The sequence below is a fragment of the Pogona vitticeps genome, chromosome 1, assembly GCF_051106095.1.
Source record: "Pogona vitticeps strain Pit_001003342236 chromosome 1, PviZW2.1, whole genome shotgun sequence".
Classification (NCBI taxonomy): domain Eukaryota; kingdom Metazoa; phylum Chordata; class Lepidosauria; order Squamata; family Agamidae; genus Pogona; species Pogona vitticeps.
The window spans coordinates 271,932,700-271,959,918 of record NC_135783.1 but is presented as its reverse complement, the minus strand read 5'-3'; the positions used below and the strand labels follow the sequence as shown (position 1 = coordinate 271,959,918).

General features: G+C 39.7%; 1 protein-coding gene across 6 annotated transcripts in view; it reads right to left on the bottom strand.

Annotated features, from left to right (window-relative positions):
* DCDC1 (doublecortin domain containing 1) overlaps window positions 1–27,219 on the bottom strand; it is a 443,661-nt gene that overhangs the window by 44,539 nt on the left and 371,903 nt on the right. For all 6 annotated transcript variants that reach the window (XM_072985843.2, XM_078384021.1, XM_072985844.2 and 3 more), the window contains 8 exons: window positions 25,613–25,794; window positions 21,683–21,787; window positions 20,781–20,880; window positions 16,502–16,637; window positions 14,199–14,355; window positions 3,206–3,361; window positions 1,408–1,611; window positions 716–830 (listed from right to left, as the gene is read on the bottom strand). In XM_072985843.2, the coding sequence (XP_072841944.2) occupies window positions 716–830; window positions 1,408–1,611; window positions 3,206–3,361; window positions 14,199–14,355; window positions 16,502–16,637; window positions 20,781–20,880; window positions 21,683–21,787; window positions 25,613–25,794 (1,155 nt within the window). The remainder of the gene's footprint in view (window positions 1–715; window positions 831–1,407; window positions 1,612–3,205; window positions 3,362–14,198; window positions 14,356–16,501; window positions 16,638–20,780; window positions 20,881–21,682; window positions 21,788–25,612; window positions 25,795–27,219) is intronic.

The following is a 27,219-nucleotide window of genomic DNA, read 5'->3' as shown; positions in this document are numbered from 1 at the left end:
AAGTTGTGTCTCTTAAGAGAGCAGTAAATAAAAAAAAACCCTTCTGCGCAGAATCCTCACTGGAGAGATCATGATAGGAGTGAATGCTGCAAGCTTAAACATCTTGAACAAATCTATGATTGTCATTTGAGGAACAGTCTGAATAAGAGCATGGATTTCCTTTAATATTCTGAAAATATAGAATCTAGCCATGTTTAAAACATGCTTAGAGGGGACTGACTAGCCCCATCATCACTACCATTGCTTTCTTCACTGTGTCCTAAGGGGAGAGGGTTGTGCTTGCCTGTAGGGTCTCCAAACAAGCAAAAACTGAGATTTTCTTACCTGTGTGTACAGCCCAACTTTTAAATATTTTCTTTAAGACACAACAATTTTAATCAAGCTTTCTATAACTCATAATTTTAGTATCTAATGTTAAATTATTTTTAGCATTGTAGTAGATTTTAATTAAGTACTGATATATTTGGTTCAAATGTAAAATAAATCTACTGGTCTATCTCATGCTTATAACCTCGACCAATTATTATGCTACGCAGTTGGGGTTGGTGGCACAGAAGATGTGATATGGGGACCAGGTACATTTACACACACAAAGTTACACTGTGGTGAGGGTTATTCCTGAAGTATAAATGTTTCACATGTAGAAGTCGAGTTTGCCACATCTGGTGGCAATTATATGCAGATCCATGAAATCAAATTACTTAAGAAAGTTTACCTGAAGAACAACCGAACATCCTTGCATTTCCAGTGGACGCTTTGGATAGCTGCTTAGTATGTTGGGCATTGATACTGCTAGCACTAGATCTGGGTCACTTGCAAGATGAAATGTCCTGGGGAAGAAAAAAGCAGTCACAGACCAAGGATTTTTTTAAAAATTATTTGCTTGCTGAGTGGCTCACTCTTAAATTGCTATGCTGAATTTTTTTTTTTTAGGACTGCTAGTCTTGCCCTGGTTTCACACAATACCCAGCATCTACATTTTCACTCACCTCCATCTGATCATAGACACCACATTCAGTATGAGCTAGTGCAGTAATGGAAGTTTCTTCCATGAGGATTTCAACTCTTCTTAATAAATTTGATAGGAAACCTTATACTGCCTTATTATAGAAGCAGAAAATGTTGCTTAGTGTAGTAAGTTGTAATTAAGGTAGGCCCACTGAGTCACTGAAATTACAGAGAAATTGACTTATCAAATCTTCATTGATTCAATGATCCTCCCCAGTGGCAAATTACTATACTAGATCAGGATCACTAAAGAGGATCTCAACCATTGTTTGCACTTCAGAAACAAGCAAAATGGAAGACGCCTTGCTCAATGGAATCTCAGATGATGAAAACATGAATGCTAAAAATGCAATGCAAATCTTGTGAGATTCTGTTACATTTCTATCAATGAACGTGTACCTGCTATTCTCCCTCCATATCCAGTGCTGATTAATAGCATCACACTTCTTTTCCATCAGAACCACCTCAGTGCCAAAATGCATATCTGAATTCTCAACACCCAACAGAAGATTTGGAAATTGACTGTTGATAATTTTCCCATTCCTTAACTCAAACTGTTGGTGATAATTTTTTTGTAATTCTCCAGTCAGTTTAGGCTGATGGCTGAAATCAAATGAAAAGACATTTAGTTCTTACTCTGTCGCTTTCTCCTACCCACCCCAAAAGCTTTATGAACCTCGTCTTGTATGACAAAAAACAGCAAGACAAATGGGGAAAGCAGAATTTTGTTTATTTGTGTAACTTGCACTTTTGACCATTAAAGTTGGTGAGAAATTGGGATGGTAGGCAAATGATTGTGGAGAAGGGAAGTCTATGCAAAGTGTAGAAAGATATCAGGGAAAAAGCAGAGAAAAGTTTATTGATTTTCATAAAATCAGTTTTCTAGACAGCACACAGGAGTAAATACAACTTTTATTTTTCTCTGACCTTATGTGAAACTTGGGAAACAAGAAAGAGAAATTTCACTGAAGGCCAGTTACTCTGTTCAGCCTGGTTTGATTTTAAACAGCCATGCTAGTCCGCACTATTAATGGACAGAGCAAAGAAGGAACAAATGATATGTAACAGGGAGATGGAAGGGAACAATGAGACCCTGTACTATAGTAACCTATGAAATGGATAGATCTTGGGATATATTATTTCTGGTGACATTTTGACAGTGGCTTTTAAGCAATTGTAGTTTTCATACAATTTCCCCCTTTCACTTGGAAGCCAAGTTAATGTCTTCCATATCCTATTAATTTCCTTTTTTCTATACTATGATATAATATTGTCAGCATTCTTAGAAAATATTTGTGTGGCATTCAGAATCTAGGTAGTGGTGGGAATCTTAGGCAATTAGGAAAGGAATAAGGGATATGCATAAAGCAGTCTCAGTTATTTCCTATCCCAGCTAAGAGAGGGATAACTTTACTGTGCAGTCTTTCATGGGGGGAGGAATACATATTTTGTGGAATACTGATTTTAAAATATGGAGTCACATTAGGAATAGATATTTATTGTTTCCCTTGCGGGGAAAACATGATATATATGTAATTACTGCTGCTTCATCATAGCTGAGTAAGGGTACTTTTACATGGCCAGAAAAACTTTAATTCTAAAGTTTTAAAATCAGATCCCCCTGATTTCTGTGGGTGAAATTACTTGAGTTATCTATACGAATACAAACAATGATCATCTTGTAGCAGCCGGTAGGGTAAGAGGTTGAGAAATCAGACTGGCAATTCCCACTGGGACCACTCCTTTCCTTCACCTCTTTTTAATTTATTTTAATTTTTCTGAAGCAACACAGCATTAATCTGATGCAGCACTAGCTTTGGAAGGCATAAAAAAGAAATAAGGAAATAAACACCGTTTGGAGATAACAGACACATGGTTGATGGGAACTGACACATTTAAGATTATTCCTTTGCATGGGATTAGGTGAGCACACAAGGCAAAAAAGTGAAGTACAGCAATGCCAGCCAAATCAGAGAAAAATAAACCACCTCCTGCCAGCTGAACAAAAACAGACTGAAAAATACTGAGCTTGCCTGTGCTTAGCCTTATGTTGTGTAGTCACCTGTTTTTAATTTAATTTCGCCCATGCCAATTCTGATGGAAACTGTTAGGTAGATGGCCAATGTAGTCACCCCCTAAGTCACTGAAGTGCAAAAGAAGTGAGAGCACCTCACCATGCACAAAACAAATATCTGACCTGCATTTATGTAATTCTGCATGTTCAAAGAGCTGCTCCTCTTTCTCTTTCTGAGAGCTGCAGTCCTCATCAAAATCACAGGAAATATGCTGCCAGATATATTTGGTAGATTTATAACATGCATCCGCTTTAAGATGAGATTTTGCATGTGAATTCCTGAAAAAGTCAATATAAAATGTAGAGCACTGGTGCTCGTTACTACTTTAAATGTTACATGAAGGTTTGAATCAATAATTAAACCTGCATTTTATAAGGAGATTAACAGCTAAAACAATTAGAGTTTTATCCTTGTGTCAATGGGAGTTTAGAATGAATCAATACCAGGGCTGAAACACTGCACATATTTAGGCTCCTTAAATCCACAGTGGATAATGCCAGCTAAACTGTGTGCAGAGCCACAGCCCAAATAGTTTAAACTGGAGATCTACAGTCTTAAAAAAAGTGTAGTCACCAATGTTTCATTACCTAAAACTGCAGTTGCCAAAGCTACCAGTCAGGTTGCGTTAACAGAGGTAGAAGCCCAAATGTTTTAACTCTACTTTGCAAGATCTGTTTGGGTTAGCACTGGATTTTAGGTTTTACATTTTGAGAAGAAAAAAGTGGTGTTGTACATTAAAAAAAAAACCAGAGGAAAGTAGAAGAATAATCCCAGCATATATGCTAGGACTTTTTTTTCCATGATAAGCACAATTTGTGATTATAAACAACAAAGACCCTTGCATCATCCCAGTGGCTAACCTAATAACTGCAATGTCAGTTTTTGTGAATGACTAACCACTTCATCCGGTGCATGACTGATTATCTCTTGTTCATATTGCATGTGTGTGAAGGAGGGGTAAATGTTTTGCAAATAGTGGGGTCAACAGCAGTCTATGAAGAACAATCTGCAGCATTTAATTACAGTACACAAAATAAATACAATGAGCATTCACAACCACAAATGTTTCTGTAATTTTGAGAGTTCCATGTGGGATGTGTGCCAGGAGTGACAGTCATAAGTTGAGAAGTGTAAAAGAAAGTTTATGAATGGAAAAACAAAATGGCCCCCAGGTTGGAATTTGAAACATACGGTCCTGACTTGCATTTGCAGCCTGTTTTTTTTTAACTCATTTTTAAGAAACAGACCTGGCACAGATATCTGCCATGACTTGGGAGACTTTCATAATTTTTTCCTGTACTATCCACAATATATGGGTGCACAGTCTGAGGAAGACCATGATACATCAAAAGATATATTAAAAAATTTAGTGGTCTAATAAATGTACCACCTGCCCTTGTTTTTGTTTTATGAATGGAATTATGAGCTTATTGGTCTGTATGGCTCCTGGCTGAAGAGATTGTGTTTGTACATAAGGGAGTTAGAGTTGGTTAGAGCTATGAGTTAGAATTGAAAGAGTTTAGAGTGGGGGGAAATTAGCTGTCAGGGACTTCAGAATGAGTGTAGTCTGTTTTGAGAAGAAGAAGTGAAGAAAAGTGTGCCCTCATCAGCACTTGTGTCAAAGGAAGCATAAGTAACAAAATGTGCTTATGCTATAAAGAAGAAAAGCAAGTAACTCAGATTGTATGCTAAAAAAACTGACATGGTGAAACAGTGTTCCTATAGTTTAGTCTGTTCACTGAACCTTTTTATTCCTTTGTGTTTTTTTTAAAAAAATAAAACCCATTTTCATTTATAAACCCTCATTATCTCATAGATAGCACTCATAAGGTATTATACCAATGTATACAACTGGGTTGATTCCCAGTGTGTTGCAGTGGATAGAGTGATAGACTAGGACTCTGGTGAAGAGGATTAAAATCCCTGCTCAGACATGGCAACTCACTGGGGAAGTTGAACTGGTAAAAACACTCCTTAAATATCACACTTATCTTAAAAGCTCTATTAGGATTTGCTTATTTATTTATTGGATTTCCATCCCACCCATCTAGACCACAGGTCTACTCTGGGCAGTTTACAAATTTAAAACAATAAAACCAAAAACATATATTATAGGTCCAAGATGGCGAAGTACAAGAATTTAAGACATGGCAAGAGGAAAGCCTGTCCAAATAGCCAGGTTTGAAGTCTAATTGTTGTAAGCCGGCCAGAGACCTTTGGGTAGCGTGGGCGGCATATAAATAAATAAATAAATAAATAAATAAATAAATAAATAAATAAATAAATAAATAAATAAATAAAACACAGAAAGGTAGCCAGGCAGATCTCCACTGTCAAGTTGTTCCAAAGGCGAGGGGCCATTGCCAAGAAGGCCCCATTCCTCGTCCTTACCCTCTGGACCTCCCTCAGCGTCTGGCCCCTCAGCTGCCTGGCCTGGCTGGAACGAGTGACTCTGGCAGAACTGGGTGGGAGAAGGCATTCTGCCAGATATCAAGGTCCTAAACTGTTTAGGGCTTTATATGTAATTGTAAGAACTTTGAAATCAACGCGGAAACAAATGGGCAGCCAATGCAAGGCGGCCAGTGTGGGGGAAATATGTTGGCACCTTTTCACCCCTGTAAGAAGTTTGACCACTGCTTTTTGTACCATCTGAAGTTTCTGTGTCAGTCTCAAAGGCAGCCCCACATAGAGTGTATTGTTGCTGTTTAGTCATTTAGTCGTGTCCGATTCTTCGTGACCCCATGGACCAGAGCACGTCAGGCCTTCCTGTCTTCCACTGCCTCCCGGGGTTGGGTCAAATTCATGCTGGTAGCTTCGATTACACTGTCCAACCATCTTGTCCTCTGTTGTCCCTTTCTCCTCCTGCCTTCACACTTTCCTAACATCAGCATCTTCTCCAGGGAGTCTTCTCTTCTCATGAGATGGCCAAAGTATTGGAGCCTCAGCTTCAGGATCTGTCTTTCCAGTGAGCACTCAGGGTTAATTTCCTTTACAATGGATAGGTCTGTTCTCCTTGCAGTCCAGAGGACTCTCAAGAGCCTCCTCTAACACCACAATTCAAAAGCATCAATTTTTCAGCGGTCAGCTTTCTTTATGATCCTGCTTTCACTTCCGTACATCATTATAGGAAAAACCATAACTTTGACTATTCAGACTTTTGTCGGCAAGGTGATGTCTCTGCTTTTTAAGATGCTGTCTTGGTTTGTCATCGCTTTCTTCCCAAGAAGCAGGGGTCTTTAAATTTCGTGGCTGCTGTCACCATCTGCAGTGATCATGGAGCCAAAGAAAGTGACATCTGTCATTGCCATTACAGTAGTCTAATCTTGAGACTACGAGTGCATGGCCCAAATTGGTGAGCGTCCCCCACATCAAGATAGGGACGCAGCTGGGCAATCTGCCGAAGGTCGAAATGTGTGGAACAGACCACTGACAACACCTGGGTCTCCATGGTGAGCGCCATGTACATCCAAACCACAAACCTCACTCTTGGTGTTAAGAGTCACCCTGCCCAATGGAAAGGGAGTTTCCCAGACCACTGATGTCTGGGACAGCTACCCAAAGGATCCCTGTCCTGCCCAAATTCAGCCTCAGTCCATTCCCCTGCATCCATAGCTGAACAGCCCCCAAGCAGCATTCAAGGGACGAAACAGCATCCACTGTTGTTGGAAAAAAGGAGATGTAGAGCTGAGTATCATCAGCATACTGATGGCATGAAGCCCCATATCCCCTGATGACCCCTACCAGCGGCCTCATGCAGATGTTAAACAGCATTGAGGAAATGATTGAGCCCTGTGGAACCCCACAATTGAGGATCCACGGGCCGAGCAACTCTCCAATCTGCACTATGTAGGGTTGCTATAGATTGGTTCCGACTTGATGGCACAGAACAACAGCAAAATACAACTGGTCAGTGCTGTTACACATGGTTTATGTAGCAAAAGCGGGGGGGGGGGAATGCCACATGGTCCTTGTACATAATCCAAAGACAAGAATGGTGATCCCTCTTTTAGACCAGTAACAAAAAACACAAAGAAAGGCAGCTTTCGGTTTGTATAGTCCAAAAGCTATGATTTATGCAGTGTTACCAAAATAATCAAAACTGTATTTCACCAAAACATTCTTACTTTTTGAAGAGCACTGGCAGGGATTCAAGAGAAGGAGTCCCTGTTCAGAAGTTTAAATGGCAACCTAAAATTTAATGAAGGGGGTTTGGGGATGGTTGTTTGGGCAGCAGTACACACAAGTAGTGAAGGCATTTGAATGCTGTAATTACAATTAAAACCATCAGTGTTTAGAATAATGTTCCATAAAATAACAAACTGACTTAGCAGATAAAATAGAATCAGATAGCCAGCAAATTTTATCTGTCCAATAATAAAACAAAGATAAAATACCCAGAGGTGATGGTTTCAGCTCAATTAATTTGAGCTGAAACCATCACCTGAAACCTGAGCTGAAACCAATGAATTTGAGCTGTCAACTTATTCATTTTACTCACTAGCAACCTTGCCAACATACAACCATAGTCTCCCTAAATCTTGTGAGAAACACAGATGTCATATCTTTTCTGACAATATTTTTAATAATGTCACCTACATCTTTAGAACCACCTGATGCACCCAATAGTTTCCCATTCTGTTCCATGCCAAAATCTTGCCAGTATTGCTTCTATTGTATTTCCAGACACCATAAATGTCAATGTACAAAAACTTGTAGGAGAAAACTTCGTTCTCCTAGAACACTCTATTTGGTCATAGAGCGAGCTTTCTTGACAAAAGAACAATTCCAACAGAAAACAGCTGAACAAGAATTCATTAAGAAGTTAAACTCTTATCTCTTCTTCCAGACTGAATAATGATAAAAACTTTTTATCTCACTACATCTGTTATTCAGCTGATCACTGCAAGGATTTCTGAGTAGCCACCAAATTGTCTGTACTTTTTCCAATCTTTCTCTTGCCACTGATTTTACATCCGACTATTCTATACATTGAAGGATGTGTGTAATAATTTGCCAACTCTGACCATGCTCCACACGTCAGATGATGTGGCATGTGGTGCATTAAAACACATGCTTCATGACACAGTGGTTAAACTGCTGTATTGAAGCCAAAACTCCACTCATGACCTGGGTTCAATCCCAGGTAACCAGCTTGAGGTTCATTCAGCCTTCCATCCTTCCGAGGTCAGTAAATTGGGTATCCAGCTTGCCATGGGGAAGGGGAACAATGTGTAGCCTGCATAATTAAATTGCAAACTGCCCAGAGAGTGCTGTAAACATTATGAGGGTGATATATAAGCAGCATGCTTTGTTTTGTTTTTTTAAGGCAAAAGAGGCAGGTATATCTTTGACCATTTTGTCCTCAAAGGCAAGAATGGGGTCTTACAAAAATTCTCCTTGCATGGAGAAAATTCACATTTTTCTGTGCTAAAAAAACCTGTCCTTGTTTTTGTGAGGATGATTTTTGGCACAACATTCGTGAAAAACAAGGACCATGGCTCATTAGATTAATGAAAAGAAAATCTTTCGAAGACTTTGATAGGTTGTCTGCCTTTATCTTTAACAACGAGCTAGTCCTTCTGTGATTGCTGTCTATCTGTGGGTTGCTTCTCAAGAGGAAAAGACCCTAATTTGCAGATAGGTTGTGCAAATTGCAGAGACCTTAAAGGGACATAAACAGCATTTTGTTATTCTCTGGGCCAGAGGTGAGCCATTTTGTGAGGCTTTTAAACTCAGTCTTGAACTGTCTTCTCAAGTTAAAACAGCCTAAATCAGGGATTGGCAAAGTGCAGCACAGGGTGACTCCCCAATTTTGCTGTTCTGCTCCCATCCCCAGCCCTTTCTAAATTGCAGCTCCTAGAAGACTTCAGCAGTGTCAACTCGCCTTTTAAATATATCCACCCACCCTGCATTTTTGGCAGTCTGCATAGCCTTTGGAGTGTCCCAAGAGTAGAAGACTAGCACCTGGATCCACAAACGTTGCCCACCCCACCATTGAATAGAACAAGACAAGTTAGGCTTTGTTGTTGGCATCCCTAATGAGAAGATAAACTGGTTAGCTTTAGAGTACTACAGAGCAGTGTGGTTTTTGCTGCAACAAAGTTTTTGTGTGTCATATATCATGTACAGGGCGAGTGTCAAAAGGTTCATTACAAGTCTTCGGCGACCCCAAATTTGGCGCGGAAATAGACGAGGACGGCGTTTTTAAACCATAACAAAGTTTATTCATCAATGGGGTGTCAACAATAAGTTCGGTAGGGATAAACGAATCTCCACCAATCAACTGCCTGTTAGTTCCATCACTATTGCCATAAACAAAGTCCCGCTTCAATATTGGGGTGCCGGCCCAAACAACTCTCTGTTGCTGGGTCTTCTCAATGGGGTGCTCCTGACTGCACATATAGTGCCGCAGCATGGGTGGTGTGCCCAATCCCCTTCCAGGAGTGGCATGTTGTAAGTGGAGTCTGGTTGTACCACCTTCTTCCAGGGACTTCGTCCCCTCGGGTATACTACCACCATCCATTCTGTGGTCTCTTTGATCGTGATCCCTTCTTGTCCCGGTATTGGATCAGGCAACAAACCACCTACTTTTAGATTGGGAAAGTCTTTCAACAGCTTGTTGACATTCTCCTGCTTTTTCTTCTCTTTCTCTCCTTTCCTCTCAATATGAAAATCCCGCACTCCTGTTCTAGACCAAAAAACCATATTGCTATAGGCTGAAAATTTCCTCTGTGCCTATCTGAAAGCTGAGGTCTACAAACATTGACCAAGAACTATTGATGAACTGAAGGCTGATATAGACCAAGAAATTGCAGCAAAACTGCTGCAAATGATCCTGCCGGGCAATGCAAAACTTTGAAAATCAACTACAAAAGTGTTTTGCGAATGAAGGCCACCATCTTGGGAGATGTCATTTTCAAAACTACATGAAAGCAAATTGTATTCCGTGAACTTTTAGATTATGTAATAAAATTTTGAATTGTATTTATCAGGCATTTTTTTTTGTTGACCTTTAAAATCCAAGATGTGTTTTGACTTCACCTTGTATAATCTGACTGCAAGGACAAAAGACTCTTATGCCTGAAAAAAATCTAGGTTGTGAAAATGGACCTTATTTGAAGGTCCTATTGCATCTAGTAGATGAGAGTGAATGAGAAAAATATGACTTCTTATATAGAAGCAGCATAATCACGGTATCTGAAATTGTATTCTCTAAAAGGTTTCCTGTGTTTTCTACATGCTAAAATCTCTTACCTAACAATATTAATATATACACTGTATATACTATTATCTCTTTCTAACATGAATATTTTATCATCCATGTGTCATTTAAAAACAGTCTTATTGCCATTCTCTAAACAAATCATGCTACTGGATAGTAATAACAGCCAGTCTACAATTCCTAAATGATGAATTCTAGAACCACGAGCATTTCAACATTTCAGAAAACAACAGTGCCACCTATTGCCTCAGTGAGCATATACAACCTGCTTTTATAATAGCAGTTATATTACATTCTCAGCTGCAGCTCACTTCTCCAGTGAAACAATATTGTTCTTGGATTAGTCATGGGCAGCAAGAGCCACATCATACAATGGTTGAAATCCTGTTGTGTACCTACATGGGCAGAACTAGGCATTATGCAGAATGTTCCACAAACTACTTTCACATGTGCATTATGCAATGGGCAGGCAAGCTTTCTCAGCTACAGCAAGCCAAACAACTACATTTCCTCTCCTGCAGGACTGACTTTTCCCGTCTTGTTCCTTTCCTTATTGTATCTAATTAGAAACTGGGGTGGGGACAGTGAAGGAGAATGAAGTATTTTTAAGACCTGGTATTTTCTTCCCCACCTACTTGCCATTCTTTGGACAGTATTCCCAAGAGGGAGGTTTCTAAAAGGTGCATAGCCAGCTGCTCCTCTCAGTCTCCCATCTCAGTCCCCTGGCAGATGCGGAGAGAAGGGTGGGCAACAGCGTGTGTGTGTGTGCACGCACACACTCACAGAGAACATGCTCCTTCCTTTCCTGCCCCTTCTTGCCTCACCTGCTAAATTCCCCCAAAATCAGTTTTGCAAGAGCCAATTACCACTCTTGTGCTCTTGATCTGCTCACTTATCTCCCTTCCTCAAAAATAAAACCGAACAATAACTCAATCAAATTGTCCAACCCTTGCTGCCTAGATGTAATGCCCAGTAAATTTATGCAAGTGTTGTGCTATGCCTAAACAAACAGGATTCCAGGTTTTTTTGGTCTTTCCTGCAGTTACACAGTGATGAGGTAATAGGGGCAAAACATAGTCCTAGTAGCTGTGTTGCAATGAAAGCCGTTTCAGTGCTGAATAAGGATCAATATCTCATTTTGAGAAAGGATATTTTATGCAGTGGCAGAAAAACCTAATGTAATCCCAGGATGCATCCACAGAAATATAGTTTCCTGGAGTTTAGGCATCTGGCTGTGGAGCCAGAAGTTGGGAGTTCGATGCCCCACTGTGCCTCCTTGACAGAGGCTGGACTCAGTGATCCAAAAGGTTCCCTTCCGGCCCTGTAGTTCAAAGATTATTATTAAATAAAAGGAAGTAACACTACCATACTATTTTATTTTGATAAGTCCTGATTTGGGCACCACAGGTTAAGAAGGCTACTGAAAAATCAAAATGTGTCCAGAGGAGGGTGAGTAAGATGTCAAAATGTCTGAAAACCAAACCCTATGAGGAATGGCTGGGGGATCTGCATATGTTTAGCCCCGAGAAGCAAAATGGAAAGATGCTATTAGAAAACACCTTAAAATATTTCAAGAGCTATCATGGAACATGGTAGCTTGTTTTCTGCAGCTCTAGACCTGAGTCACTGGATTTAGATTGTGAGCAAGGAGTTTTGTGACATTTAGAGCTGCACAGCAATGGAATGGACCACCTTAGAAGGTGATGGATTGTCCTTCATGGAAGGTTTTTACGCAGATGTTAGATGGCCATTTATTGTGACTGTTTTACCTTCAGATTGACTGCTTTAGCAGGAGTTGGGCTTATTGTCCCTTGAGACCACTTTAGCTCTACTATTCTATGATTCTGTATGATGGCTCCAAAAGCAAAGCACAACTAATGTGTTATAGAACAATCCACAGAGGAAGAGGAGGAGTAAAGTGGTGGACTGCTTCAGAGCCTATCTCTGGCAGTAGATTTATGCCCATGGAAATTTTGAGGGCTACACTTGGGGCTGCCAAGATGAACGTCTCTTCTTTTAGCTGACTGGGCCCCTCACAGCGAACCTGGGACAAGGATGACTTCATCAGTCCTGAAGATGTTGCAGGGCTCTCTGCTGTTTCAGTGGATTGTGGTGGCACTGGCTATGAGCAACATGTTCGAGTATGTTAGTCACAAGAATGCAGGTCAAACTAGACACTATAGCAGATATTCTTTCATAAGAGATATTGCCTCAAGTAGTGGAAGACATGTCACAACACTTGTTTTCCCTCATGCATGTATCTTGCATTTAGGACGCTTAGTTTTGTGACTGGTCATTGGAGGGTATATATGGGCTTAATCTGCAAATCTGATTGTTGAGGCACATATCTCTGGGGAAATCCCATTATAGGAGAGGGAGAGGGAGTGCAGTTGCTGGTGGAAATACAAATTTTATTTAACATCTGGGCTGATCCTGAGTAATTATGTGGTGAAGTTTCAGCACTGTCCAGTTGAATTTAAGCGCTTTTCAAAGCTCACTCATATATTCTATTTGTTCCTATTTAAGAAGGAGACCAGTAGCCCAATGATTCAGATTACTGTAGTTTAACAATCGTACAAGATGTTACTGCAGTATGGAATCAAATCTTTGCACCTCCTTTCCATTTCAAGGTTATATTCCCTTGCTTGGGAACCTCCCCCACACACAGCCTGGGTCCTTCCAGATCTGTTACTCCTCTGTTCCACTGTCTTTAACAAGCCCAGGTCATCTGAGAGCATGTATCATTAGAACTCCCTTGACATTAGCTGTCATGGCATGTGTGGGAGTGTTCTCAATATGGAGCAGGGCTGCCTCTTGGTGCCTTTCTTAATGGAGGTGAGGTGCTCTTTTCAGCACCACTCATTACCCTCTGCTTCATGCTGGGTAAGATCAATTAACACACTGTTTTAATCAGCAAGAAAAAAAAAGAGGTAACGGCTTTAAGTTCTCCTTCAAAATCTGCAAACCTTTCTTCATGTTAGGAGCAACTTAATATCCCCTGCTTTACAAAATGGAAGCTTCCATTACTAAATTTAGAGATGATGATGACAAATACTGAACTGTGATCAATCAGGATCAAGGGGTGCAAACAGGAGAGATTGGGGAAAGCACGGGAAAGAAGGAGTGGGGAGAGGTAAGGAGAGGAAAGGAGGTGGCATGTTATGATGTGGAAATACAATTCTGAAGAATGTGGATTACATTGAAGGAAAACTAACTACAGGTATGAGAGCTTGGAGTTAATTAATATGGATGTATGGGGATATTGCATTACACATCAATCTGAGCCACACACCTTGTATGTATGGATGCTATGTCTTAATTGACCTAGATTCTAAGATATACAGTGCAAGGACAGTTCTACTCATGGAATGAGGTTACAGCCTCTTTGCCACAGCCCCTGTACTCCTCAAAAAGCCAATTCTGAAGACTGAGGAACCATTAGGAATGGCATAAGTGGCACAGAAGGCCACCAGTACAGGTGGGAGATGGCAGAAATTCAGACCACTCTGTGCAAAAGTGGTTTTTGACCACATTAATTCCTATTCAGATCTTGCCCACTGATTTTAATTTTCATTCCATGAGACCACATGGAATGTTCCTTTGTTCCATTCCAACTTCCTTATATGAAGGGAATAAAGGAGGTTTTAATGCCATTTTATCCCTCTTCATGTGAATAAGTTGAAGAAAGTTTGGCTAGTAGTTGCATAAAGTTTGTTTTAAGACCTAAAGAATCCTGGGTGACAAATTTATTTTGTGCATCAGATTTGAACAGACCCCACAACCTTTCACTTCTGGTTATTCTGAATTTTCTTCAGCAATATAATTAATTAATCATTTTGTCGATAACCATAGTCAATGCTCTTCTCGTCTGATCATCATTTTAGATTACCTACAGATACTTATCTGTGGCATCTTCTACTTTCTCAGTACTTTCTTCAGCTTTTTTTCCTTCTTCCTGAAAAGCATTTTTTCCTTCAAGTTTCACCACAGCTCTTTCAACAGAAAGTTTGGCTCCAACAGCAATGTCTTTCTTTACTTCCAAAACAAGATCTGAAAACATTGATGCAAGAATTAAAGAATCCACGAGGCACCTGCAGATGATACTGTTTACTAATAATCAATATAAATAAAAACAATTGTGTGCCATCAAGTTAATTCCAACATGGTGACTCTTACCAGAAGCAGTTTCCCATACCCTTCTTCTGGGGGTGCTCTGGGACTGTGCAGCTTGCCCATGGCTACATGGGATGGCTCTTCTCCCAGAAGGCACACTCGGAAATGGAACTGCCAGCCAACATCATCAATATACTACATCAAAATTATTCTTTGTGATTTTAGATACTCCTACAGATATCTTTCCAGCACAGTCTATGCAGCAAGGAACAATTGCTAAAAATAGTGTCTTATCCTCTAAATTAGTGGTCCCCAACCTTGGGCCTCCAGATGTTCTGGGACTACAACTCCCAGAAGACTTACCACCACCTCAGCTGGCCAGGATTTCTGGGAGTTGAAGTCTAAGAACATCTGGAGGCCCAAGGTTGAGGACCACTGCTCTATAAGACACACAGACATATCTTTTTGTTAATTCTGTATAATTTTTTTTTTTGCCAGACTAATGCAAGGATTAATTGAAATTCACCACTTTATCTAGTTTCTGACATACTGTGGACCCTCTACTTATGGAATTAATCTGTATTGGAATGGTGGCTGCAGGTTGAAAAGTCTGTAGGTCGAGTCTCCATTGACCTACAATGCATTGAACACTGATTAATCCCATAACCGGCCGTTTTTGTTCCATTTTGGGTTTTTTCTGGTCTGTAAGTCGATTCTCCGGCTGCAAGTTGAACCTAAATTTTGTGGCCAGAGAAGTCTGTAACTCGAAAAGTCTGTAAGTCGAGCCATCTGTAAGTCAAGGGTCCACTGTAACAGGACAAAGTTAATCCACTCTGTATTTCAACTCTCCCTTCAGTTCTCAAGCATAGGACAATTTCCTTCTCTGCCATAAGAAAGACATCTGTATCCTTTACGTGTAGTAGTTAAAAAAATTGAATCTAGAAGTTATTTATTTTCATACACAACTGAACTAAATGGAAAAATAGTTCCAAATTCAGCTGCAAACATCTATTGTTTTGGCAACAATGCTTTTGACAACTAAGCCCCCCTCCTTCTTTATTTTATTTATTTGATTTCTATACCGCCTGTGGCAACCCCAGACCTACTGGAGTATCCCACCCTGTAGTTATGCTGCCACCAACCATTCGCTCTACCAAGTCACCCAGACCAGGAATGGATTTTAATAAACAAAAGAACAAGGTTTATTGAAACAACAAACAGGGTAAATAAAAGGATCAGGTAAATAGGATACTGGAACTTGGTATAGTCCCAATCATACACATACAACAGATTGGTTCCCACGGAACACTTTAAGGTAACGCACAGACCCTGAACCTATCAGTTCTAGCTACCTAGATAGAAACCTGAACCTATCAGGTATGTACTATCTGACGAACAGTTGTACCCAGTCTGACCCACAGACTTCAACTCCACTTCTCCACCTCCGCTCCCTACGATGGACTTCCCCCAAATATATATACAGTACAGCTCCTCCCCCCTGATGTCCCGCCTTCCACTCCCCATAGGATGGAACTTTCCCTCCAAACCCATGACAGACAGGTACCATCAGTGCTGTATGTGACACCGCCCATCTGGCTATCAAGGCCACTCTGGGCAGTTTACAAGTTCTACAACATTATAAAAAACTGTACAAAAGATTGTCCTTCTGGTGATAGGTGAAGACAATATTTTTGAGACAGGCTTTTAACAACTTTTTAGGCAAATTTTAAGCACATGTGCTGGACACCGTTATTATTTTTTGTATGCTTTTAATGCATTTTTGGGTGGGAGCAACAGCTTTCAGCAATTGTTTTAATAAAAATAAAAAAAATAAAAAAAAATAAACACAGTGGGCACTCTCTAAAGTTTTAAGTGCTTCTGGCATCAAACTTAAGCTTGACTCACCCACTGAGATTAGTAGTACTTGAATGCATTGATCTTTAATTGTGTAAATCATACCAAGTGAGGCCACTAGAACACTATTTGAAATCTCTGCTCTCGGAGGTGTCTTACATAAATTGGTCTAATTTAAACATATTAAAGACACATTTTACAAAAACAGCACAGAAGTTAATCTGCTCACTTTTGGTGTTCCTCATGGCACAATAGGCACGAATAGCAGCTATATCTGAGGCTAAATTACAAAGTTGGAGACGTTTTTTATTCTGAGCCACAGTCCACTGAGGATCAATCCATTGCTCTCCACATGAAACATATACCTGTTACAAAAAGGTTGGAGTTATTTATTTCACATTTACAGTATGTCAGAAACATTATTTGACTTTAAATTATTTCTAAAATCATGCATCCTCTTCTTTCCAATTCATGCACTCAATTCTACTTGCAAATACAATTTGAACATTAAAGCCATTGTTGTTGTTTAGTCATGTCTGACTCTTCGTGACCCCATGGACCAGAGCACACCAGGCCCTCCTGTCTTCCGCTGCCTCCCGGAGTTGGGTCAAATTCATGAGACCAAATTGCTAACATGTGCTGGATTATGGAGAAAACCAGAGAGTTCCAGAAATACATCTACTTCTGCTTCATTGACTACGCGAAAGCCGTTGACTGTGTGGACCACAGCAAAATATGGCAAGTCCTTAAAGAAATGGGAGTGCCTGACCATGTTATCTATCTCCTGAGAAATCTATATGTGGGACAGGAGGCAACAGTTAGAACTGGATATGGAGCAACTGATTGGTTCAAAATTGGGAAAGGAGTATGACAAGGCTGTATATTGTCTCCCTGCTTATTTAACTTATAAGGCAGGACTGGAGGAATCCCAAACTGGAATTAAGATTGCCGGAAGAAATATCAACAACCACAGATATGCAGATGATACCACTCTGATGGCAGAAAGTGAGGAGGAATTAAAGAACCTCTTAATGAGGGTGAAAGAGACGAGTGCAAAAAATGGTCTGAAGCTCAACATTTAAAAAAAACTAAGACTATGGCCACTGGTCCCATCCCCTCCTGATATGGAGGCAGTGACAGATCTTACTTTCTTGGGCTCCAGGATCACTGCAGATGGTGACAGCAGCCATGAAATTAAAAGACGCCTGATTCTTGGGAGGAAAGCGATGACAAACCTCAACAGTATCTTAAAAAGCAGAGACATCACCGTGCCAACAAAGGTCCACATAGTCAAAGCTATGGCTTTTCCAGTAATGATGTATGGAAGTGAGAGCTGGACCATAAAGAAGATTGACCGTCAAAGAATTGATGCTTTTGAATGGTGGTGCTGGAGGAGACTCTTGAGTGTCCCCTGGACTGCAAGGAAAATAAACCTATCCATTTTGCAGGAAATCAATCCTGAGTGCTCACTGGAAGGACAGATCCTGAAGCTGAGGCTCCAATACTTTGGCCATCTCATGAGAAGAGAAGACTCCCTGGTAAAGACACTGATGCTGGGAAAGCGCGAAGGGAAGAGGAGAAGGGGACGACAGAGGACGAGATGGTTGGACAGTGTCATTGAAGCTACCAACATGAATTTGACCAAACTCCAGGAGGCAGTGGAAGACAGGAGGGCCTGGCGTGCTCTGGTCTATGGGGTCACGAAGAGTCGGACATGACTTAATGACTGAACAACAACAACACTATATAAGCAAGGTGCTGACTAAGTTTAGTGTTGGGTTGATGCATGGAGGAGCAGCACGTTACTTTGTCAGTTGGTATCGTGGATCTTGCCAGTTCTGAGGTGCTATGTATGTATATTTATAAATACTGTACACTCTTGGTGAAGGGAACATCTGTGTCCAGAGTCTTCATTTTTGCTCTCAATTTGGAGATTACTGAAGAATCTCAAACAACATAATACCGCTGTGTGTAAATCTCAACATATGTCAAGAAAACACCACCTACAAATAGGCTCCCTGGCTTTACAAAAATGCATCACAACTAGTCACATTGAGAAATTTCTGTTTGAAGCACTCTGGCTTTAAAAAGAAGCCCCCCAGTGGCAAAGGAAAAAAAAAGGACTGGACTGATTCAAATTTGTTTTTGCATCATGTGGGTCAGTAAAAATTACTTTAAGTTCACCTGTTTTATAAGTCGAGCAAATTCTGCGATATTTGACCATGAAATCACACTTTTATATGTGTTAACTTAGCAAGTCTCATTGATTCAGCAAGTCTACTTTATGGGCATATGGCTAACTGGCCTGGTACCTCCCCCAGGCAATAAACACACTGCACACTTGAAACTGTACGTAAAAGGCCACAACTTTATTAATTGAATTCCAGCCTCCGTTCCGCTGGCTAAGCATTGAGGTCAGATCTGTTTCCATCGGGAGGCCCGAGCGTGGCACTGATGTAGCCTCCACTTCCCAGACCCCTCTGGGAAATGACCTGGGGTGACAGTTCCTTAGAGACCACACAGGCATATGGCACTCCATGGCTCCCTGTCACCCCCGGGGAAGGCCAAAGCCCTGGATCCTTGAGCTGGGCAAGCCCTGGTACTTTTCCCTAACCCCCCCCCAAAGGGAGGGGGTTCAGCACTAGCAGTGGGCAGCACTCTGCCCGCCCTCTATCATCCCCTGGATCCACCCCGGAATACTCCCAAACCACCAGCAAAGCTGTGAGATGGATACAAATTGTTGCAATAACAAACCTCCTGTCTAATATAAGCTATTCTTAATGATTCTTAACTGTACCAAGCATGGAGTGGGTGAACCAAAGCTTCCACAAACTCTAGCCTGGGAACATCCTCCTTTTATCTGCAGGGGTTTTTGCTGCCAGCCCTGCTCTCAGTTGTGCCAGACAATCGCTGGCTGCCAGCGCGACCCTTAACCCTGTTGTCATTCTCCCAGGCTCCTTCACAGCCTGCCATGAGCCAGCCACCATTACAGAGCTGTGGGGGAGCATGGAAAGCTGGTCTGCTGGAAAGCCAGCCACAATGTGGGACCCTAGTGAGTCTGGGCCCATCTTTAGCAGAGACTAACAACTGGCTTTAGCTCCTGATATTTTACAGAATGCCTCACTATAATTACAAAGTTATCAATTAAAGCATTTCATGAATGTTCTTTGCATGTACTTTTGTTGGACAATAAGAACTTTGAGAAAGAAAAACTACAGATACCCTAGAGATTAACTGGAAATTACAAGCAGCAGTGGTGTCCCTTCAGGAATAGGTAAAGAAGATGTAAGAAAGTAAAATGGAATTCTGTACAAATCAGAAGACATTTATCTGAGTTAGATCATATTTCAACATTTTTAAGGCAGAACAAAATGAATATGGCTGTGTAACGCAGCACTTTGCCAGATAATGCATAGGAAACAGTCATTAATTCCTCTTTTTTAAGCAGTACATAATTTGAAATCATTGAATTTGGGAAATCATTCTTTTCTTAAAGAACAAAATTTAACCTGCACTTTCTAGAGTAAGATAAATAAAGAAATAATGGCCAGAATTCTGATGTAAATCTACCTTAACGCCAGGTGATGATGTAATCAGTTTCCACCTATGTAAATGTACACAATGGGATTTTGCCCAATGACTTGCTAAAAATTGAAATAAAGGTTGCAACATTTTTAACATTATTGATAATTCACTAAAACAACAAGTAGTTCTCTCCCTCAACAGCACAGCTTGAACGAAATGGCTGTTACTGACAGAAGGAACACTCTGGTCACTTAAGTCACCTGCTTAACTATTTAATTCCCCTTCAAAGCTAGCACTGTAAAAGTTATTTCATGTTGTTGGCTATGAGCAAAATTACAAACACAAATTAACCTGTACAAATTATAAAGATTCTCTGATGAACTAGACTTTAAACTTTCTTCCAGCTCTACTAAGGCAATCATGATGATTTGTAAAGTGTACTTCCCTGCTGTCGGAGTTAACACTACAATAGCTAACTGCTCTTTATTTATGTATGTATGTATGTATGTATGTATGTATGTATGTATGTATGTATGTATGTATGTATGTATGTATGTATGTATGTATGTATGTATGTATGTATGTATGTTTGTTTGTTTGTTTGTTTGTTTGATTGATTGATTGATTGATTGATTGATTGATTGATTGATTGATTGACTGATGAGAGCTGGGACAAGGGTGGCTCACAATATTAAGGATGCAAGTCCTTATTTGTCCTGTGCTCACATAGGAACACAAGTAATTGCAAAATTATTCTCCATGCCGTGCAAGAGTGCAAAGTATTTTGTGACACCAATACACAGAAGCCTATTGTACAATGTATAAAAATAGACAGAAATGTAATGCACTCCCATAGGTAACTTCGTGCAATGCTTTGGAACAATATAAGGTGCTATTCATCAGGATGGCTTGTTTCATAGGAAACATACTTTCTGAAGAATTAGACATGCTTCCAACTTTATTTCCTTTAATTTTTTTCTTACCAGCTGATCTCTTTCCAAGCCTTTCAAAAGAAAAATTTCCATTCCCACCTCAGAGAATAGTCTTCTTGCAGCAAAGGGCAACTTCAGCGCAATGGCACACCTTTTCAATAAAGGAAAACATGCATATACCTTTTAAGCTTTGCACTAAAGCTTGGATACTTGAAGGAATGGAAATGGTACATTACAAACAGGGCAACTGTACTCTTCATTGGATATGTCAATTAACCCAGCGCTGCTATACCTCAAAGTATAGCTTGTTCTGTTCATGTCTTAAGAGCCATAAATCTAAGCATCTCAGGGGAGCTGTTGTTAAGTTAAAGAGAAAACAGTTTTAGATCCAAGAATAACTAATCCCATCTACAGGGAGCAATTTGAAGACTTGGTCAGAATGGTGAAACACCATTATTGTATTATTGCATTTCACTATACTGCGACATGAAACTTGTTCTGTTTTGTACCATTATTTGAACACTCTATCCTTTTTTTCTCTTTTTGCCTTGTGAACTGATTTGGTATCTTCAGCCAAGAGATGGGATATAAATAAAACACATAATTAAACTGGCAAGAAGGGAAAAGGTAAATATTGTATGAACAGTTCCTCAGTGAAGGACTTATGCTGATGACTGGGAATGAAACTTTCAATACAAAGGGCTGCTGCTTGAAGCGAAGCCTTAACATGTAGCTAAACTTCAAGCATTGTTTAAAACTAGATTCTACAATTTCCTAGCATGCCATATACAGTTTCTGGACAGAATATGCAAGAAGCAATAGCACCAGGAAATAAACCGAAATATCCTATTCTGTTATGAGATGAGACAACATTAATTTATCTCTCAACAGCCTTAATCTATAAGTAATTAAATGATTAAAGAGATAACAAAATGTGATGTAGATTTATTTACCGCTCCAGAAAGTGCTGAAATTCTGTTCTGCATATTTCCACTTCTGAATCTGAATCACTCTTGGGGACTTTCTTTCCTTTCCACTTCTTTTCTGGGTCAGTATTTCTAGAGCAAATTCATTCACCTTAGTAAAATTAACTTCTTCCAAATTTTCAATACAAATATATTTCTTTTCAATATTATCATGAAGAGATAGAACATACAAGCGCAAAATCTCAGTAGCCTGGGCAAATTTCACCAGATCTCTGTTTTTGATATCATCTGTGTTTCCTTTCCTTTACATTGGCTTTGGACTAGAAGAGGAAACCTCTATTTTATTTTATTTTTTGAGAACAATGCTCCCATCAGCCATGTTGGCTGCAGGATTCTGGCAGCTGTAGTCCAGAATCTCCAGATAATTTAATTCAATAGTGTCCAAAACAGAAATGTAATCACATCTCTGCTTCAGACATTATTTTTAAAAGTACTCACATCATAACACTAAGCAGCATAGAAGGCTGCTAGAGCTGTATGCATGCATTGAAAGCGCAGGTATACAGTGGTGCCTCGCTTAACGATTTTAATTGGTGCCAAAAAAACATCGCTATGGGAAAACATCGCTAAGCGAAACACGTTTTCCCATAGAGATGCATTGAAAACCGGATAATCTGTTCCAATGGGAACAGATTGCCGTCCTTAAGCGAAAATTGCCATAGGAAACATCGCTAAGCAATGCATTTCAATGGGGGGGGAATTACAACTAATTCACAAAGAGTCAGAACAAAATCAAATTAGTTTAGCAAAGGGTTTATTAAGTGCACGTATGATTTCAAGCATTCTAAACCTTTTAAAATCATTTTTAAACATTTAAAAGACAGCCAACACGAGGCTGTCAAAACCATCGTTAAGCAAAAAAGGGGGACCCAAACTGTCATCGCTATGCAAAGCAAGGTCCCAAACATCGCTATGCGAAAATCGCCCATAGGAAACATCGTTAAACGGAGCGCAAGATCACTCCGGAAAACTAATTGTTAAGCGATTACATCATTAAATGAAGCAATCGCTAAGCGAGGCACCACTGTATATCTCCCAAATAATTTTTTCAACAACCTTTACTCTGCAAGTTTAAATAGTAGAATCATGGGCACTCAGACATCTCCATGCTGGTTCTTTTCTCACCATCTAAATTTTTTCTTAATTACTACCTCAAACACAAATTTGTGTGGATGCTCCTAAAATCCAACAAACTAGGCAACTCATTTGTTAAGCATAAGGGTCTTTGGGCTTGTGTTTCTCACACAACAGTCTCCTTTACAACAATCTATTTTGGGATAGAGTGAAGTTTGAAAAGCAACTTGACGGCTATTTGTTAAAGAGAAAATAGCCATAAGTCCTTATACTCAGGGTTTTGCCTAAGAAAGCTGCTAAGATCCCAGGCACTGAGTGTGCATGCATCAAGAACAGCATGCTATTTGGAATTTTCATGGTATATCAGATAGAGAAATGAATGCTTTGTTAACATTTGAATGGAATTTAGTGGAAAATAATAGAATATGGAAAAGGAAGATTTTCCTAACTCAATTCTCCCCTTGAAATTCGAATGAAATTCACTCAGAGTGGAGAAACTTAACAACTTTGTGACTTCTCCTGTATCCACAATGAGACTAAGATTCATTGTAGTCTTACACTGGTAACAGATGCAGGATTTTTTAAAAACAGAGCTTCAGGAATCATCTGCCAGGAGGATCATAGGAGTGGGGAAATGGTCTTAGCATGATCTATAATGGAAATTTGACAATTTCATAAAAGCTAGTTTGAGAAACTTTTAGATATTACTTCAGATCTAGAGAAAACTTTTTAAAAAGCTGGTGCCATTCATTAAATTTCTATTCAGTAAAAGATCTGAATAATTTTAAGAATAGCATATTCACATTTTAGATCTGGCCGAGAAAGAACTAATTATGAGATGTATGCGTCAAAGATTTCAATTTCAGGCTTGACTTTACTTTGAAGATTATTTTTTTAACTTTATCATTTTTGCAGGCAACTCGGTAGACAGACTATCTGAATGCTATTCATTGTTCAGTGATGTATGAAGTGTATTTAATCAATCTGAAGAAGTAATATTAAACCATTATCAAAAAGCATCAGATGTTCTAAAAACCTTAAAGAAAAGGTCAAAAGGTGACATCTCTGCTAACAATGTGAGAAACGACATATTTAACTTATTCTTTACATCAAAGCTTTTCACTGCTAAATGAATATTCAAAGTACTGTTACATAAAAATGAACGTATAAAATCTGCTCTTTCCAAGCATATTCAATGTTTTCGAGCAGTGTATCAAAACCATTATAATTTATATATACAGATAGTCTCTATCAAACTATAAATTATCATATGGAAGGCACTTCAGTTAAACCCTGGGGCAATGTTGTGCAGAAAGGCAAGCTATATAATCTTAACAATTCTCACAGACCATACAATCAGTGGGGGCAGAATTATTTCTGTAAAGGCCATTCACACACCATAAGCTCTCCTGAGTTTCTGACTTCCATTTTAAATATATTCAGCATAGAAAATGGTACTGCCATTTTGCTCTGATAATAATGACAATAATGATATCTCAAAATATGGAATGCCTTCTTTTTCAGGAAATTGATCAGCTGCTGGTCCAGATCTTACATTTTTGGGCAGCACAAAAACATTAATCAGGTATTGGTTCTTCTTTTTGTTCCTAAGGTTTGTGTGTAAAACTGAAAACAAGAGCCTATAGATACTCTGCATGAGATAAATTACTACAGAAATTCTGTGTTATTATAGACTCTCCCTTCTCCCATTTATGTGCATGAGGGTGAGAAATCATCATCAAAATTATAAAACATATGGACAAACCCTAATAATGTGAAAAAGGATCCTTTCATCCCTTCATTTTTAGATTTTAATTCCAATTCTATAGGCATATGTGAGATTAAATTCCTATGGCCACTTTTTGTTCTAGGTAACAGGAGAGATATATTATTCAGGGTTGTCACCATAGCTGCATACAACAAGGTCATATGCACAACAAGTAATATGCTATGTAGCAACCCCACACAGTGGCCAGTATTGTGGCCATATTACCTATTTGCATTGTAAGATACATAGAGAGGCATATCCTCATTTAGATCATGGGGACCTCATTAGTTAGATCATGAATGCAGGAACATACATATAATTCCTGTCTCTTGGGCACCACACACATGGCTACAAATCTATTCCAATTTGACATATGCTTAATGCAACCTGCTGTTGATGTGGAAGCATATCCAGCAAGACCATAAGTACGGTATAAGATTCTGATTCTACACAAAGCTCTACCTTTCTTGATTAAGAGTACTGATGGCACCTTTCTTTCCAATAAACAATAGTCAAGGGACTACAGTAGCATCTTAAAAGATATATGTGGTTGGAATCAATATGCATACCCATGACAGGTAATAACAAACTGCTAGTTGTGGGTTACATGGCTGCCATAACCTGTTTAAGTGCAACCATTCAAAAAGACACGCGCTTTCCACCTCCATGTGGAAACACTAGTTGATCTCAAACCCTATTCAGGCATTATACCTACAGGTGTAGAAGGTTAAATAGATGATAAGGACACAAGTATGGATGTAACATCGGCATGACACCATTCTAGCCAGAAGTCACCTAAACTAAAGTCTGCAGGGAAGACTAAAGATGTTCAGCTCAGTGAGATGTCCTGATCAGATTTCTGAATGTACTTTCTTTGTCATTGCAATGTAAAGCAGTTACATTTGCAGACTGCAAGAGAGCTCATCATATAAAAAGTTAAAATCAGCAACATATGTGCAAATGAAGATACTCTCATGTTAACATGGCTATTTCCCAGAACATTAACACTTTTATTTCATCATGAAAATATAGGGTCATATTTTATTTATTCTTACTGTTTCTTCATTGCAGTTGTGAAATCAGGTCCAAGGACAGAGATGGCCTTGTTTTTGTCTGGGTCTCCATTTCTCAAAACTCTCAGTTTCAAAGGTATGTAGCTGTCTGAATTCTTGCCAACAGGTTTCATTAAAGGAGGGCTGTTTGGAATCAGTAGTCCTTCAATAGGCCAGTCAAAAGCCTTTCAGTAAATAAATCAAACATTATTCACAATAAACATGAGTACAATTAATATAGAGAGTTTAAGGTCTCTCTCCCTCTCTTTCTCTCTCTCCCACTCCCTCCCTCTCCTCTGTTATCCCCACAGAAGTTCTCTAAGGTGTGGGCTGATAGTATTGATTGTAGGACGCTTCACAAAGACCCCAGACCCTGATTCTTCTAAAAAATAACACATATATGAATTTGCTTATTTGTGTCAGCTAGACACCTGTTCCTTGCAGATTGTCAGGTCCTTTCTATGTGCAAGCCTGGTGCAACGGTTTGCAGCCCCAACTGGCTGAGCCTGTGGTTTAAATCAGCCGACCACAGATATCCTGTTTGTTCAGTTTCCTGTTGAAAATCGTTAGAGTACCCAAGGGGAGGGGGGTGACTGCATACTTAGAAAACATATGCCCTTTGCTGTTCTACCCTATAGAATGCATACTGAATAACTCCCTTAACCTACTTGTCAGCCAATGAGGATTTTTCTGTACATTTATTTCCGTGTGGTTAGAAGGCATAAAAGCTCTTTGTACTTTTGGGTAAAGGTCCCTCGTGTCTGGGGGACCCGAGTGGCCACTCGAAAGAAATAGCGCTTGTTCTCTCTTGAGTCTGTGTATGGTCAAATCTCATGCTTGCTGGTACAAGAGTGTTTTAACACTTCCAGATTTCTTATATCTGGCTCACAAAGGTGGGTCGATGCCCACATTGTGGGCTGGGAGGGAGAATGGAGATGGCCCCTCCAGACCAGTATGGACCTGCCAGGGTGGAGCTTCTTTGTCCGCCCATCCAGCAAGGACGAGGGCAGGGAACCACATGGAAGATGGGCAGGCAGATCTAAAGGCAAGCCTTTAAGAAGGCTGCTCATGCCTGAGTCATCCTCTTCCCTGCTTCTTCTCCTTTTTAATTTTTTTTTAATATTAAATTATTTTTAACATAAAGGGTGACAAAGTAAAAGGGGAGTTGGGATTTGTAAGGGAGAGGGATCTGTGAGGAAGAGGGGAAACTATGACATACTAATATCCAATCTATACCTATTGCCATATCAAATTTGAAATCATTCTATTTACTCTTTTCTGCCTTGTATGTAAAGTTCTCATTTCACTATATATATTCAGCTGCTACCTATTGATTCAGTCCATTTATAAAATAAGTCCCATGTTTCTGTTGCCTTTTGCAGGGGTTGATCTTTCATAAGATGTCCATTTCAGCTATTTCCTGTATCTTTTCAATAAGATCTTCTTGTTCCAGTACCGCTGGACTTTTCCAGTTTCTAGCATACATAATTCTGGCTGCTGTAATAATATATATAACTATATGTTCTTCTCCTCACAATGCACCCACCCACCCATGTGGTAAGAATAAGAGTAGCTGGTCGCTTCAGGGCTGGATGGGAATTTTTGACCTG